Source organism: Diabrotica undecimpunctata, chromosome 1 (genome assembly GCF_040954645.1).
Source record: "Diabrotica undecimpunctata isolate CICGRU chromosome 1, icDiaUnde3, whole genome shotgun sequence".
Taxonomy (NCBI): domain Eukaryota; kingdom Metazoa; phylum Arthropoda; class Insecta; order Coleoptera; family Chrysomelidae; genus Diabrotica; species Diabrotica undecimpunctata.
In genome coordinates, this window is record NC_092803.1 from 80227246 (window position 1) to 80245653 (window position 18408).

The following is an 18408-nucleotide window of genomic DNA, read 5'->3' on the forward strand; positions in this document are numbered from 1 at the left end:
AGGTTGATTGTTCGAATAAATGAATTTTAATCAAATGAACCTGAAGATACTTTTGGAGCGAATGTACTTGGGCAAGATTTAATAAAAACTGTGCTAAAATCTAAAAAATAGTAAAGCTCTAGTACAACTAGACGAAAATATAAATCCCATCATCCCCATTAAGAGAGGAGTTAAATAAGGCGATGTAATATTCTCAAAGCTTTCTAATCTAGCCTTAAAAAACGTCTTTAAAATTACAAATTGACCAACATATATTATATTCTATTGCATCAACGTTAATGGCAACAAGTTAAACCACCTCAGATCTGCTTATGACATCGTGATTGTAGCAAGCACATTCAAGGAATTAGAAATTATGATGAAGGAACTCGCAGACAGCTCCCAATAGGTTGCCTTAAAATAAATATGACAAAAACTAAATAAATGACCAACACAGGCAATCCCAGACGTATAATTATAAATGTCAGTGAGATACAACAAGTCTAGGAAAATATCTACATAGGCCAAATTCTGAAACTTGACAAGGAGAACCAAAGTGTGGAAATCACTAGAAGGGCAAGACTGGCATGGCCAGGATTTGGAAAACTCAGTTAGATACTGGAGAATTGCAAAATACATCAATACATAAGGAGCAAAGTGTTCAACCAATGCCTGCTTCCTATCATAACATATGGATGTCAAACCTGGACTCTAACCAAGGCAAATAAGAATAAACTAGCCACAATAGATCTTTTTTCAAGATCACACCTTAGTCTGCAGCTTAGAACTCGAATGATTAGATGTTATATTTTTTCTGTCTTACTGTGTTGCTGTGAAACCTTTTGCGTAGCAGTTTCCAAAACTACAATTGCCATTTGGATCGCCAACCTTTGAAAGGAGACGGCGCCATGAGAAGAAGAGCCACAATAGAAAGGGCAAAGGAAAGATCAATGTTAAGTATTTGTCTGCAGATTAAAGGAGAAATAACTGGATAAGATCAAAACCAAAAGTTAAGAATATCTTAACCAAAATTGCCAAACTCAACTGAAGCTTTGCAGGTCACACTGCTAGACACAAATACCAACGTTAGAAGGCCACAATACAACATTGGAGACCCTACAAAGGTAGATGGCCAAGAGGAAGTAACGAGGCTATGATCGTTTAACAGTTCGAACCGTGGGAGTGTCAATATTTGCGCATCCACTTCTACAACGTGAAGGCGAAGTGGGAATCAGAACGGCTATTTAAGGCGTGTGAATAGCGGAATTAGAGAGTCTTGTAGCTAGCGCTCTAGGCTCCCTGACTCGCCGGTGTAGTGAACCAGCGAGACATTCTGGACAGAGATAGTTCCGTATTGAGGATCATACTCTGTCCCTAACCAAGCGGTACCCATCGGTATTGCGTATTGAGCATTACCGTGGATCTGCACAGAACCAACCGGGACAGAGATTTCCGTATTGAGGATCATACTCTGTCCTTAGCCAAGCGGAACCCGTCGGCATTGTGTATTGAACATTGCCGTGGGTCTGCACAGCTAAATATTTTGTTTGCGAGCATATACGGAGCTTTCTCTGAATTGAAGCGAAAGCGAGTATATTAGTAGTACTAATTAGTTTCTTTTCTTCTATAGACGTTTGCCGGGAAATTCATTCATCGCGGGACCCAGACGAAAACGTAGGATTCATTTTATTTTTGTTTTATAAGTATACAACGTAGAATTCCTTTTTTTTAGTTTTTATTTATTGTATATATATACTTAATAGATTTATTTTTATTTCAAACCTGTGTTTTACTGAGTCTGTCGCCCCGAAAGAACTACCCATCACAAACTGGCGCCCGAGCAAAAATTAATAACATGCCGACAGATAAAGACACAGACTCAGTAACAGGTACGTCGTGGATAAATCGACTTTGCAAAGAGGAATTGCAGAGCGAGGCCGAAAAATGCGGCTTAGATCCCAAGGGAACCGTCGACGAATTGAGAGCACGACTCAGAACCTATTTTAAAAATCGCGAGGAAGCTACAGGAACAATCCCAAAAGAAAAAACTTCCAAGGAAACAGAATCCGACACACTGGCCCAGGAAATTTCGGGCATCCGAAGACAACTACAGGAATTAACAATAACGAAACAAATGGGGCAACCAGAATTGCTAAATCAAGTACGAAAGTGGAACACACACTTCGACAAGAAACATTCGGATGCAATAGAATTCTTAGAGAGGATAGACGAATTAAGCTTGGCCTACGAGATCGATAAACAAGATCTACTAAGAGCATTACCAGAATTATTAGGAGACCACGCTTTGTTATGGTACAGAAACAATAACAAAAATTGGAAGTCATGGACAGATTTCAGCGAAGATTTTAAAAAAGCTTTCTATCCCAGGGGATATTTGCTACAACTAGAAGAGGAAATCCGAAACAGAAAACAGAGACAGAACGAACCAGTAGATAAATACATCACGGAGATTCAAACATTAATCAGACGAGAAGGCTCTTTTTCCAAAAACCAAGAACTCGAAAGGATATACAAAAATTTGTTACCAGAATATAAGCTTTATGCTCGCCGCCGGGATTTCGGAAACTTAGCCGAATTACAGGATTTAGCCCAAGAATACGAAGCTCTAGAAGACGAAAAGACCCGAGCAAATCAGATTTGCCGTGGAAACTGGAGACGCACAGAGCAAGCAGAGTACGATGCGAAAACGGCATGCTTTAGATGCAAGATGCCAGGTCACAGCCGTAAAAACTGCAAAAACCCATGGAAAAAGTTTTGTTCGCGTTGCGGCAGAGAAGGGGTTTACAGCAGCGACTGCTGTTTCAGGCGTCAGGGAAACGAATTACAGACTGGAGAAACAAGGAGTCGTCCCAGTCTGTAAAAGAAGATTCGACTCCATTCGTTTTCGCCGTTACACAGCCAGCAAGCAATGACATTCGACTGTTCGCATCACTAAAAATAGGGCAAAGAACATACAGAGCGCTCATCGACACAGGAACTACTAAAAATTACGTCGGGGATAGAATAGCTCAGGTATACAAGGACTCTCTAGATAGCTACAGAGGGAGAACAAGACTAGCAAATGGAGCGTCAATGGAGCTTAACCAGAAGTTGACAATTGAATGCGAGATCGATAAGTTACAAACCCGACAAACATTCATAGTAATGCCAGGGTTGACGGAAGATGCATTAATAGGAGTGGAATTCCTCAGGAACCATGCTATCGAACTTAAATTCGATAAACATACGACCAAACAATACATACAACATCAAGAAGAGACATGTAACACTTTAAAAGACTCCACTCAAAATACGGAGTTAGAAAGGTTCCTAAGAAAAGAACTTAGGGAGTTTGAGAACATAACAGGACCCACGAACTTAATAAGACACGAAATAAAATTGAAGAAAAAGTGCGATCCAGTCAAGCAGCCTTATAGGCGGCACAATCCCGCAATGCTACAGATCATCAACCAAGAAGTGGACAAAATGTTAAAAGAAGGAACCATCGAACCCTCCACAAGTGGTTGGAGTTCACCGATTGTACTAGTTAGGAAAAAGGATAACTCGTACAGATTTTGCATTGACTTTAGAAAAGTCAACGAACTATCAGATAAGGACGCATATCCGTTACCCAGAATATCGGAAATTCTGGATAGACTTAAGGAAGCAAATTTTATATCGACCCTCGATTTGAAACAGGGATATTTTCAAATACCCCTAGAAGAAACAAGCCGCCCAGTGACGGCATTCAGCGTACCCGGAAAAGGCCATTTTCAGTTCAAAACCACCCCATTTGGACTGCATTCCGCAGGAGCCACTTTCCAACGCCTACTGGATAAGGTAATACCTCCCGATATGGAATTCGCGTTTGCCTACTTGGATGATATCGTAGTAATATCTAAAACGCTCCAAGAGCATTTAAATCACCTACATGAAGTTTTCCGAAGACTGAAAGAAGCCAGATTACAGCTGAACTTCGAGAAATGCACGTTTTGCCAGTCAGAACTCAGATACTTAGGACATGTGGTTGGAGCAGAAGGAATAAAAACTGACCCGGAGAAAACCAACGCTATAACCGGACTTACAGCACCGAGAAACGTGCGTCAACTCCGCCGGTTCCTAGGAATAACATCATGGTACCGCCGATTCATAGAGAACTATTCGACAATAGCAGGACCGCTAAACATGCTTCTGAAGAAGAAGATAAGATGGAAATGGACCGATAAGCAGGAAAATGCGTTTGAAGAGCTAAAATCAAAACTTACATCGGCCCCAGTATTAGCATGCCCCGATTTTTCGAAAACATTTTACCTGCAAACAGATGCGTCGAACTGTGGACTTGGAGTTGCACTAACACAGAAATACGACGGCCAGGATAAAGTAATTGCATATGCTAGTCGAACCCTCACACCAGCCGAGACAAAATATTCCACAACGGAAAAAGAATGTCTATCCATCGTGTACGGGATAAAGCAAATGAGGCCGTATATAGAAGGATACAATTTTAAGGTCATATCAGACCATCAGTCTCTCAAATGGCTGAAGAACCTTAAAAACCCGTCAGGTCGGTTAGCCAGGTGGAGTTTAGAACTGCAACAGTACGATTTCGAGGTAATATATAGAAAGGGAGTCCTCAACAAGGTAGCAGATGCTTTGTCACGACAACCACAAGAAAACCAGAGCGAAGAACCAGAGTCGGAATTATTAGCATCAGAACTGGAATCATGCAGTTGGTACGATAATCTATATAGGAATGTACTCCAGAACCCAGACGATTTCCCGGATTTACAAATATCAAACGGGAAATTATATAAACACGTTTGGAGCAGCCGTAATTTAGCCGACCCAGAGTTTAATAACCCATGGAAATTATGCGTACCAAGATATAAAAGGAAAGATATTTTGGAGGAAAATCATGACTCGACCACAGCAGGCCACTTAGGAATTGCAAAAACAATTTGCCGAATAGCGCAAAAGTACTATTGGCCTAAGATGTTTAAACAAATTGCAGACTACGTTAGAGCCTGTACGAAGTGCCTCCAATATAAACCGTCTCAAATGCAACCAGCCGGGAAAATGCAACCGTCCACTGTAGAAAAGCCTTGGCATACTGTCTCAGTTGATTTAATGGGACCATTCCCAAGATCTGCAAAAGGAAACATTTTCTTAATAGTCGTGCAAGACCGGTTTACCAAATGGGTCGTCGCCCAGCCAATAAGAGCAGCATCTACGAACTCAATCATCGACACTCTACGATCTAAAGTAGTCATGCAATTCGGTATCCCGAAGAAAATCATCTCGGACAACGGCGCGCAATTTACAAGCGGAAATTTTAAGGCGTTCCTAAAGTCCTATAACATAAATCACATTCTAACACCGCCATACTCACCTCAATGCAATCCAGTAGAACGAATGAACAAAGTACTGAAAACGATGATAGCTACTTACGTGGAGGATAACCATAAAGACTGGGACAAATTCATACCAGAATTCTGCTACGCCATAAATTCGGCAAGACACGATTCAACAGGATTTTCACCAACGCTTCTTAATTTCGGAAGGGAATTAGACACAACAGAGGCGACAAATGGACAAGATATACAGGGGTATGCAGAAAACTTAAACAAGTTAGAAGAGTTAAGAGAACTTGCGAAAGTGCACATGGAACACGCTTTCGAGGACCAAAAGAAATATTACGATCTAAGACGAAGAGACTGGCAGCCACATCCAGGAGATCGAGTCATGAAAAAGGAACACCATCTATCATCAGCTAGTGCAGCTTTCACCAGCAAACTAGCGCCGAAGTACTCAGGGCCATACATAGTAACGTCAGTAATATCACCAGTAATAGTAAAACTGAAATTGGCCGATAGTAGTAGCCGCAAGCAGATGACGGCGCATGTAAAAGATTTAAAACCATGGGAGGGGGGAAATGTTACTACAGAAATCCAATCCCCACCACAGCCAAACGGTATTTAAGTGGCAATGCTAGCAAGCAGAATTCAGTTCATCAACATCAAACATGGAAGACATATTAGAGATACCGGAAGAGATGACCCCTCTGGGAACGCCAGAGAGACCCGAACTACCCGTGACACCAGGAAAAGACGCGGAGAGGATCATGAAAAGATTCCACGAACTTTTTGGGACACCACCAACCCCACCGAGGAAGAAGAGCGTACCTGATACCAAAACGGGACAAGAAGCCCAATCCGCGTCCACTCCAGGAGAACCGGAACCCGGGAAACACGCCGACCTTATAGAGATCGTCCCAAAACACCTGGTTGAGAGGGGGACCAAAAGATACAGGATATGCTGTAACAATCAGAGGAAGATTGTAATAAAGATACCGAGAGGGATAGATGGCATCACGAGGCTGTAGACACCATCTACACAAAAAAAAAAGGTATGTTACTTTTTTTTTTTTCAAAGAGAAGGGGGTGTAACGAGGCTATGATCGTTTAACAGTTCGAACCGTGGGAGTGTCAATATTTGCGCATCCACTTCTACAACGTGAAGGCGAAGTGGGAATCAGAACGGCTATTTAAGGCGTGTGAATAGCGGAATTAGAGAGTCTTGTAGCTAGCGCTCTAGGCTCCCTGACTCGCCGGTGTAGTGAACCAGCGAGACATTCTGGACAGAGATAGTTCCGTATTGAGGATCATACTCTGTCCCTAACCAAGCGGAACCCATCGGTATTGCGTATTGAGCATTACCGTGGATCTGCACAGAACCAACCGGGACAGAGATTTCCGTATTGAGGATCATACTCTGTCCTTAGCCAAGCGGAACCCGTCGGCATTGTGTATTGAACATTGCCGTGGGTCTGCACAGCTAAATATTTTGTTTGCGAGCATATACGGAGCTTTCTCTGAATTGAAGCGAAAGCGAGTATATTAGTAGTACTAATTAGTTTCTTTTCTTCTATAGACGTTTGCCGGGAAATTCATTCATCGCGGGACCCAGACGAAAACGTAGGATTCATTTTATTTTTGTTTTATAAGTATACAACGTAGAATTCCTTTTTTTTAGTTTTTATTTATTGTATATATATACTTAATAGATTTATTTTTATTTCAAACCTGTGTTTTACTGAGTCTGTCGCCCCGAAAGAGCTACCCATCACAAGGGCAAAGGAAAGATCAATGTTAAGTATTTGTCTGCAGATTAAAGGAGAAATAACTGGATAAGATCAAAACCAAAAGTTAAGAATATCTTAACCAAAATTGCCAAACTCAACTGAAGCTTTGCAGGTCACACTGCTAGACACAAATACCAACGTTAGAAGGCCACAATACAACATTGGAGACCCTACAAAGGTAGATGGCCAAGAGGAAGACCACAGAGGAGATGGGCAGACGACATAAAAAGAATAGCCGGAAGAAACTGAAAGTATAATACTCAGGATAGAGATCGATGAAAGGAGTTTGGAGAGGCTTTTGTCCAACAAGAAAACGCTAAGAAAAAGACAGAAGTCACTGACTTAAGTCTGTTCTGCATAAAACTTCGTAAAACTGTAATTAAATAATAAATAAGGGTAAATGATGCTTCTTTCTTTTCTGCATCAATCGGTGTAGTTTGATATTTAGAATTTATTTGTGTTAACAACACTACTTTATTAGTAATTGACTTAAGACCTTTCTGCAAAAATGTTCAAATGTAATCGCAAATGTTTTTCATTTTAGGCTGTCTGTGAATGGGGCAGAGAATCGCTAGAATCATGGGGCAGGAAGAAGAGAAGCGTTGGAAACCAAACTGATGACGAGAAAGAAGAGGATATGACTCTTAGCCAGGAAATTCTTGTACTAGATTTTGGTGATGAGAAACAATCAGAATTCCTAAAAAGTGAACTTTCCAGTGCAGAATTCGGTAAAGGTAAGTATCAAAGTGGCAAAAGTTAATGTTTTAAAATGATGAAAATATTATTTATTTAATAAATGCCTTAAATATATTCTCACTTGAAAATATTTAAGCCGTATCAAGTTTTATGTAATAAAAACTTTGTATCGACCCTCCAGAACTGATTGGTTTCTCTATTGTTTTCTCTACATAGACTTTGTTTTGATTTCTTTTAACTTATAACTTATCCTTTTCAGACTCTGTGTTATGATTCCATGTTTTTCTTGATCTCATATTTCTAATTAGATATTTAATATTTTTCTCTGTTTTTCATTAAATACTGATCCAAGTAATTTCACTTCTTTATGTTTGTATTGTGTTCTAAACAAATATTAGGCGTGATATGAGATTATATATGTAACATATAATTGTGGTAACTTTTGTCATTATTTTTTTATACTATCTTTTTAAATCTCTTATTTTAATTATTTATTTCTTTTAAAAGTCACAGATTTAAATAAATTGATACATTATACTATTCCACTAAACATCACCTTTATCCCCTTTTCTTAAGCGGTGAAAATATTTTCGATACACCAAAAGGGAAAATAAATGGAAATATTAACTGTAAATGGTAAGTTAATTCAGTCAGTTGCATCTTTTAGTATGATAAGTATTAGAAAGTTCAAGCAATAAATTAAATTCATTTTTAATCCCATCTTATATTATTTTTAGATAAAACAGTAACAATCATCGAACCTTGTCCAACGAAGACCTCCGTCCTAGCTTTAGGAGTCACCTGCGCCTTATTAGTCCTACTCTACATCAGCACCCTCTTCTGTTATTACATGAAGAAATGGCTCAACCCTAGCAAACACCTCGCCTGAGAACGTCCGCTAAAAAGACTCTGTGGTGCTTAGAGATTATTATGTATACCGAAAGAATATTACAGAAAAAATGTAGGAGAACCAGCCAGTTCACTAGTAAATAAAAAATATTGGCTGGTTCTCGTATGTTGCCAAGTACATAGGGATGTCTGTTCTTATGAAGGGATCTGAATCCCATTGACTTTAGTAATATGAATTTTGGTAGGTTAGAAATGACATATTTCGACTAAAAAATGTTTCTTTTTTAAAAGAATATCGAAAATACGAATACGTTACAATAAAGAAGAAATCTAGTCAATAAAATTACATATTTTTAAAAACTAAAATTTAAAACAAAATTTAAATAGATATAAATACAACAATAATTTTGTCGTAAAACAATATATTGGCTTCTCTGCATTGTTTAAGATACAAATATTGCTATTGAGAATCATTTTTTATGTCAAAATAAGACATTTTTTATGACATTGATATTTGTCGCAATAATCTAATATTAAGTAACTCAATTTTCGGGTATGGTGAAGGGTCTGGTGAAGGGAGCTTTGTACATCTGTGATATACAGGGTAACTCAAAAATCGGAGTGAGGGAAGCAGTGCAATAGATAAAAATAATATAAATTCCTAAAGACAGCCAGAGACTTTGGTGCATTAGGTATTGTTTTTAATGATGTTACAATATTATAAACCTTTTCAAAATATCGCCAATATTTAATAAACATATTTGTATACATAGCTTTTGTATTTATAGTGTAGTTCATATAATTTTTTGCAGAATGGTGCATATTATGTAGGACAAATTTAATGACAACCCAAGTATACAATGACAGCATAGTCCCTTCTTTAGAAAGTGACGTGAAAAATTTATTATACCTAAAGCTAAAGTGGTTTTGGCATTTAAAATGGGCATTTGCATAACATTCACACTTAAACTTAATTCAACTAGAGTATGCAACAGCTGCTAATGATATATTATATTGGCAAATTGATATCTTCATTACTTAATAATCCACAAAAACTAACTGTTAGTAATTACTGATTAAATTAAATAAAGTGTATGTATGTTATTCAGAAACGACATTATCTCATCGTTAATATGCAATAAATTCTTGAAAAGATATATTGGCATTTATATAGTTGTTACAATACTAAAAAATAATAAAAACTCAACCATTCAATCAAAATTATACAAATAATTTAAAGCAATTTTTGAGTAGCCTGGTATAAGGACTGCTACATTTTGCCGTTACAGAACTATTTTTTTAGCGCATAATTTTTTCAAAAGTAGAGACGTTTATAACCATATAGTTGATATCTACTAATACATAAAACAAAACGTGCTTTCTTCTTTTTAATTTGTCACTATTTTTTTAAAATATTTGGAAGTCTACTCAACCATATATGTAAATATAGATATTGACATAAAAATTAGAAATGAAAAAATTAAACTAGGATAACCTAACATTAATTTGTTATAAAAATGAAATTGACGTCTAATAAAAATGTATTAAGAAACAACTGATAAATTCAAATCCAATTCAAATTTTCAATATGATGAACATTAAATTATATTCGTCATATTGAAAAAAATATTTCAGGTAGTTTTTCTTTATTGTAATAAGAAGAGTACATAAAAATTAGCAATTCTCAGTAGCCAATAGGTCAATAAAAAATTCCAAAAAACATAATTGCATTTTATACGTAATAACAAGAAAATAACACAACGTTAATGTTCCAAGAAAATAAGTATTTAATTTAAACTGAATAGTAAAATAGTATATATTTAACATAATATATTGATTATATGGTTATAAACTTTAAAAATAAAAAACGATTTTGTACTGATAATTTTGTTGTTAGAACAAATTTTGTAACGGTGAGATTTCAATTTTGTTCACTTTTTTCTATTCCTTGTGATTTTCTCTTAGATTATTTATTTATTGATGAATTAGGGTCTTCTTGTACATAACTGAATTTATTTAGATTTTTTTATTTATATTACAATTTTTATGTAATAGTACCTAAATGCCTTAATATTTTAAATGAAATAAATACTCAGATACTTTTTTAACTACGTTATTTTCCATTATTTTATAAACCTATACCCCAAAGAAATAATATTTCTAATAATACCATTGTTTAAATAGGACTAGTTAGCCAACGCAATGTATAAATTTGTTTGATTCTAATTGAGACAGTCACTAGATGTCACCACTCTTTCTGTCTCAATAGATTTTAATATACCATTGTTTGTTTGATATACATTATACTAGATGGTGCTATGTGAAAAAGTTAAGGACTAAACTAAACGTCCATTTTTGATCCACTGAATTAAATTCACCAGCGTTGCAATATTTCACTGACATAGTAGCAACAGGTTTACTTGTTAAACTAAAAATGTTACAAAAAACAGACCTTGAATCACTTAAGATATTCATTTAAAATAGAGTTATTACTATCAACTATAGTAGTATTAGTAGTAAATATGGTGTCAACTAAAATTGTACATAAACGTACTGTGGTTTCTAAGTCTTCCTATATCTAAATAAGTTTAAAGAATTTAAATATTTTATTTTATTTGGAAGTGTATTACAAAAATTTGGTCCGAGGTAAGTAAAACATTTTAATTATATGTGTTTAAAACATAAAAAAACATTGTATGAGAAAACAAATTAGGTATTTAGAAATAAATTTTACCGGATATTACATACATTCGATAATATTTGAAAAAAGTGATTTTAAATTAAAATAATGTTACTTCCATAATAAATAAATGGTTTTTTACAGATGGCCGGAAATATTTGTTGTTATTACAAATGTGGTTTATCACCATACAATATTCATGGATTAAGAATGTTCAGATTTCCGACAAAAATCCTTCGGCTTGTCAAAGATGGATATTACACTCTGGTAAGTAAATAGAAACTTTTTTTATATTCTTTTATTTTACACCGTTTCCGTTACGTAATTAACTTGAAAAAATGTTTAATTTTTTTTTTCATTCATCATTTTTTATTATCGCCAGGGTGCACGCGTCATATTCGAGATGCATTAATTTGAATTTTACGTTTTCGTTGGTATTATAATTATGATATAATAAACTTCGGAAAAACAAATTAGTGAATAAACAAGTTAATAAACATAAACAAAGTATTAGATATTTAAATATGTATTTCTTTAGCTATTTTTAGTTATTGTATTGAAAAGTAGAAATAAGTTCATCTTTATCGGAGAACTAATTTATACAAAGGTCCATCTGGGAAAAAATTATTGGTTTCACGTAAAAATTTTATACAGATATTTGAAGGTTCTAAAAGATATATGAGGGTTAGTTAATAATAAATCTGTGAAGACATACAGGTGATTTTGGCTATAAATGTTTTTTATCCAGTTAGAGAAAAATAGTTAAAATAAAAATTGTAGATTCAAAAAGTTCTTCCATTTGTGAGTTTCTAAATTAAAATATTATAAAGAATTCATCAAAATAGTTGCAAGAAACCCTTGATTTTGCAGAAATTTATAAATTTTAATAACTTTGTTTTTGCATAATGGTATGTAATGTAACTAATAAAAATAGTGAGGATTTGTTTATCGTAGAAAGCGATTATGTAAACAACTTTTTGTTGACCTATCCCAGTTTAAAAAAAAATTATGTTTTACGTGCCACAGAAGCCAAGATATTGCAAATTTTGCAATCGCGCTTCATTTTGAAAAAGTTCAAATCTAAAAAAAAACCGAGCTCAAATGGTTCTCCATTCTACTTTTCCGAAGCGGTATTTTACGAATACCATCATTTTAACGGGTTATAAATTTTTACTTCTTTACCGCATATGCCATATGTAAGTTGGAACGCACAATTCAGATCTTCATTTAGGGTCCCTTCAATTTTCAGCTCTTACTGTTAATAGACAATGGAAGTATGATTTTAAGAATAAAATGCTTTGGTTTTAAATATAAAATGCTCTCTTGCCTAGTAATGGTCATAAAAGATTCTGTTTTTTTTAGAAAGTGTGTTTTTCACCAGTTTTTCATAAGCCTCTAAATAAGTTTGTGGCATAAACGATATCAACGTTATTATAAATGTTTATAAACAGATTAAATAACCTATAAACTATTTGCTCTGATTGATATTTAGCTCACTTTAATAACTTATTAATTTCCATAATTTCAAGGAGCTATGTTACATGTCCTTGCCCAAAAAAGAGTTATTATAATTTATAAACAACTGCAAAAATAAGGTTTTTTTTGCAACTATTTCGGTTAATAGTTTCATGTATTTTAATTTGGATACTCTCAAAAATTACATAACTTTTTATGATCTAAAACTCTAAAAAAGCTGAAAAAAATCTTAAACAGGTATTTAAAGTCTCTAAAAGGTATATGAGGGGTAGCTGATGACAATTATGTGAAGACTTCAGCTAATTTTGCTTTGCTTTTTTATTAAACAATCGTAAAAAGTGAAAAAAGTTTATGAGCATAAAACGTTTCTTATTCATGTTAGAGATATATGGTTAAAATAAAAGTTATAGATCATAAAATGTTCTCTAATATTGATATTTTTATAATTAAAATACATAAAGAATTGACCGAGATAATTTAAAAACCCTTATTTTTAAAGTAAAATTTATAAATGTTAATATAAATATAAATAATATAAATATAAATAACTTTCTTTTCTGCATAACGATATGTAATAACTATTTAAAATTATGGCAGTTAATGAGTTTTTAAAGTGTGCTAAATATCATACAGAACGACCATACAGTTTATGAGTTATTCAATTTGTTTATCCAGGAGACCGATTATTTAAACAACTGTACTTGTCCAAACAGTCACTCTAGGGTTATTTTGTAAATAGATATCGATTTATGGCTTCGTTTTAAATTATTAAAAAAAAACATCAAGATTATATTAAATTTGTTTTTAAAAATCAGTTTGAAGAATAACAAATTTTTAGCATATAAAAATTTCTAATAACTTTGACTTTTTTATGTCATACACTTGTATGCAGGCTCAATATAAAGCTAATAAAAAAAAGACATTTAAAAAAAAAACCAAAACCTTCTATGGCCCAGAGGAAATCAAATAGCATTTTTTTTCTTATTTAAGAAATTGCCAATATTTTCATTGTTTATTAACATTAAGAGCTGAAAATTGAACACATTGTAAAAGAATATCTAAATTTTATAATTCGATTTATATATGGTATACACAGTGAAGAAGTAAATTAGTTTTGAAACATTAAAATAATGGTACTCGTAAAATATCGCCACAGAAAAATGCAAGGGAGATCTGTCCGCTGCAATTTCTCAGCTTGTTTCTTGTTATTGGTTATGGAAATTTCTGCTTTTTTTTAATTGTGCTTTTACACCAGCTTTTCATTGAGCCTACGTACAGCCGTATGACATGAAAAATATCAAAAGTAGTATAAATGTTTAGAAGCTAAAAAGTACTTTTTCAAACTGTTTTTTTAATAAAATGTTGAAGTTTATAAATAAAGCTTCAAATAATCGATTCAAAAAACGTCAAATAACTGTCAAAGGTTAAACACCCTTTTTAAAGTTCCTCACGGATTTAAAAAAGATTTAAACAGTGTTAAACAGATAAAGTAATTCATCGACGAGTTAACAATACGAAGCGAAGTTCTTTAATTGCAATGTGATAAGAAAACGAGTATCAAATTTGGTTTTATATTTCAATAGTCGAATTTAATTGCGGCTATATTGGTGTAATTAAAGAAAACCAGTGAAAATCCCAAGAAATAGGTGAGATCCTTTTTTTCTTTCTTTCCAGTTTGGAAGAGGATCCATTAGGTACTCACATTTAGGTATTGTGTTACGGTCTCGGTAACCAGGACTACACATCATGAACAGCAATTTAATATTTACATTTACACAAAACAACTTCAATTCCAACCCAAAATCATATGTCGTTGACGCAGTCTCTAGACCTCCTTCCCGTTCGTTTTCTAAAAGGGAACAAGTTATTGTCATGCACTCCATTTTGAATACTGTTTTATTTAAATATATTAAAGAAATTGGTGAAATAGTTTATCCAAAAAATATTACTTTTACATCTCGCATTTCGAATAATCGAATCTGCATTTTCCTCACTTCTACCGACATCGTTGATCAACTAATACACCGAACGTCATAATTAATTCCACCGTCATCTTTATCTGCAGGCTTCTTTCTGCGACCAAAAGAATCCTTATTTCAAATGTATCTCCTTCCATCCCGCATTCCTAATCGAGCAGTCCCTAAAAAATACGGAACATTAGATGATCAATAGGCATATATCATGAGTTTTCCTAGGGTAACATTTGAAATAGCTGACAAGGTGAACTTCGAAGTGCAATCTTCTCTGTTAATTAACCATGAAAATACATCCTTTAAAATATTTTTATTCTCTGACAGACTATAGTGTTTTCTTTGTAAGCTTACGGGTCGTACCGTGGAGTCTGATTGCAAAGTCTCCAGTTGACCAGATCACACACTCACTGCAGCTAATGCTCCTCCCTCTTCTTCATTTTCAGCTGACTCTAAGGAGTCCTTAATCCTGAATCCTTAACTTCATCAAAAGAATTTCTATCTTCGGAAATTGAGTCCATCTCTGTTAACTGCATATCCATCCTGGCTGCCATTATGGATTTATCCATCTCTCGTCGTACTAATTCAAAGCCCATGTTGGCAGTAGGACAAAAAAGGGGACACTTCAATGACAGTCCTCATGATACTCCTACCATCTATCTTCATCCGGTATTCTTGCGCTATTAAGTTCTTTTCCTCCTTCGACATTTTCAATGCCACTGAAACCAGCCAAAAAATGTCCAAATCTAATCTTTGATTGGATTACTCGATGAAACCTTATTATATTTCCGCTATAGAAATGATTTACAAAGATAATCCGACTAATTTTACACTCAATTCCACGCAACTTATTACATTTCTTGAGAACTCTTTTGTATGTATCACCCCACTACAAGAAGCTTAAAAATCCTCCAACATAGATGGTATTCAAAAGGACTTATTGCAGCTCTACATAGGTACAAGGAAAAGATCACTAAAAAACCGTATCACTAGAATCTTAAAAAAGTTAAAAGAACAGCCTATCTCCGACTTACAAAAGTATATATAAGTGCATCCTCTGATAAATCTTCTGATGTCAAATCTAATCACAGCATACATGATGAATAGAATTTCTCTCTTTCTCTCGCATTTATTCATTTTTTCTGCTCTCTGTATATTTTTACTTCATCTTTTGCCAAATTTAGACACGATATTTAATTAAGTAAGAAAACTTTATGTACATCAAATACTAGTCCAAGTCCAGTTTGGAAAAAAAAAATGTTAACAAAAAATAACCTTAAAATATCCAATCTCTTTTTTAATCGAAAGGTTATCCTTGACAATTAAGAGACAGCCAAGATTCTGGCAGAAAATTTAAAATAAAAGTTTTGCAACAAATCTGGACCTAACCATATATACTCTTTTCTTCCTTCGCCCTTTCATTATTCATCCTCAGTTTCACAACAAGATACCAATCATCCGAACTCTCTTATAAACTATTTCGAACTAAAAGCTGCACTCAAATCCTATAAAACACAAAAATTAGGGTTTTCTAGAATTATCTTGAAAAATTTCTCGAAAATTCCTTAGGCACCAACGAACCTCTAAATGAAGCCAGTAAATTTACCACTGACATACCGCTGACAATCGTTAATGAAAGGTCTTGCCCTAATCTATACTAAGATAAAAGAAAGATCATTACAAAAACAAAAATTTTTAAAATTCTTTATAAAAGGTACATAAATTAAAAAACCCAAACGGGCTATGTCATGAAGACAAATTGTTTTCGGAATCCATATTCCATCATCAGTGTCTAGGTGTACATTTTTTGAGCCACTAAATATCTGGGTAAAAACCCCATAAAAGTTATATGTTACAATTTAGTTTACATTATTTAGTCTTATATATTAGGATGTTAAAGTTACCAGTGGATATGATAACTCCACTCTCATTTATAAAAAAAACTGTTTCACAAATCCAAGGCAATAAAACTAACCTTCATCCTATGAATTTAGTCATCCTTCATTCCTATATCCTAACTATTTCTCCTATCATCTTCTTCAACAACACAGTTATCTCTGACAGTCAATTCATTTCTAACACACTCGCTAATGGGGTTGAAGACAGATTCAATAAAAGTAATATGGCTTTTACTCCCAGTTCTTTACGCGCTCAATCTTTCTCCACCATCTCGTCAACTCCACACGATGTCAAGTTTATGAACTGCTTGTTTGCCCTAAATAAACTAAAATTTACCTTGTTTTCATGTACAAAATCTGCTGATGATCCCGATGATATCCCTTATATATTTTTAAAAAATCTCTCTAATACATCTCTCTCCAAACTTCTCGAAATTTATAACCTTATCTAGAACACACAAAAATTCCCAGATGTTTGGCGCAATTCTATAATCATTCCAATTAAAAAACCTGACCAGCCCTCTATAACTCCAATATCTTTCGTCTGATTTCTCTTACTTGTATTACCTGCAAACTTCTTGAAACAATGATCAATGAAATACTCACGTGGTTCATTAAACAGTATAATATTATTCCCGACGCTCAATCCGGCTTCCGACGTAATCGGTCTACTATTAATAACTTTTTTATTTTTCAAACACACATTTCTTAAGCAATCTATAATCAACAAGATGTCGTAGCAACTATATTTAACGTTGAAGGGGCATTTTATTCAATCTCCAGAAAAGCAATCATTGACAAAAACTCCCACTATAATTTAAATGGTAATATTTTCTCATTTGTAAAAAAATATCTAATTGATAGAATCTTTAAAGTCCTTGCCAAGGGTAAACTTTTTCGATCTCTTCCTCAAAATTAAGGTGTCCCTTTAGAATCTGCATTAAGTTTAACTTTATTCATTCTTGCCATCAACGAAATTTGCCTCCCATCAAATATGTTCAATACGCTGATGACCTAATCATTTACTGCATCTTAAATCTGTCCCATCCTCATATAAACTTATACAAAGTGTAGTAAATCTACTTCAAGATAGATTTAACGAACTAGGATTATTACTCTCTGAGAGCAAAACCAAATTAATAAAATTTTCCATAGGGATTTCCACTCCCTTACCCCAAATTTTATTTAACAATTCTCTACTTTCTGGTGTTAATTATTGTAAAATTCTCGGTTTTTTGTTTGACTCCAGATTAAATTGAAAAAATCAAATCTCTGAACTTAAAATCAATTGTTTTAAAAGGTTGAACATTGTTAAAACCCTCAGTCATCTTCAATGGGTTGCCAATAAAACTACTTCTAGGTCTGAGCGCTTTTCGCTTTAGTCTAATGAACTTTCTCCTACCCTAAGACGATAATCACTTCTACTTTCGTATGCTGCATCAACATCTGCAAATCCATTTAATCTTGTTCATTCCCTAATTGCCACAATGCCGTCTTCTTTCACTAACAATAACCAACACCTTATCATAAAACCTATACCTCAATTAATTTGTCCACTACTTAAAAATATTGACCTTTTTCTGACTAGTTTATTTCCTCTACCTTTACTTCCCCTCTGGGCTAAAGATATCCCTTCAATATATACCTCACTCACTATTTTTAACAAACTTGAATTTTCTAACCTTCTTATAAAGAAAGCATTTTTAGAATTTAATTCTC

The 18408-nt window shown here is 34.1% G+C and overlaps 1 protein-coding gene across 1 annotated transcript in view; it reads left to right on the top strand.

Moving 5' to 3' along the window:
* The window catches only part of tyn (trynity), a 305927-nt gene extending 295154 nt beyond the window's left edge, over nt 1-10773 (top strand). Inside the window, exons 12-13 of the mRNA XM_072544489.1 lie at nt 7665-7854; nt 8554-10773. Of these exons, the coding sequence (XP_072400590.1) occupies nt 7665-7854; nt 8554-8705 (342 nt within the window). The 3' untranslated portion in view covers nt 8706-10773. The remainder of the gene's footprint in view (nt 1-7664; nt 7855-8553) is intronic.
* The last annotated feature ends 7635 nt before the right edge of the window (nt 10774-18408 follow it).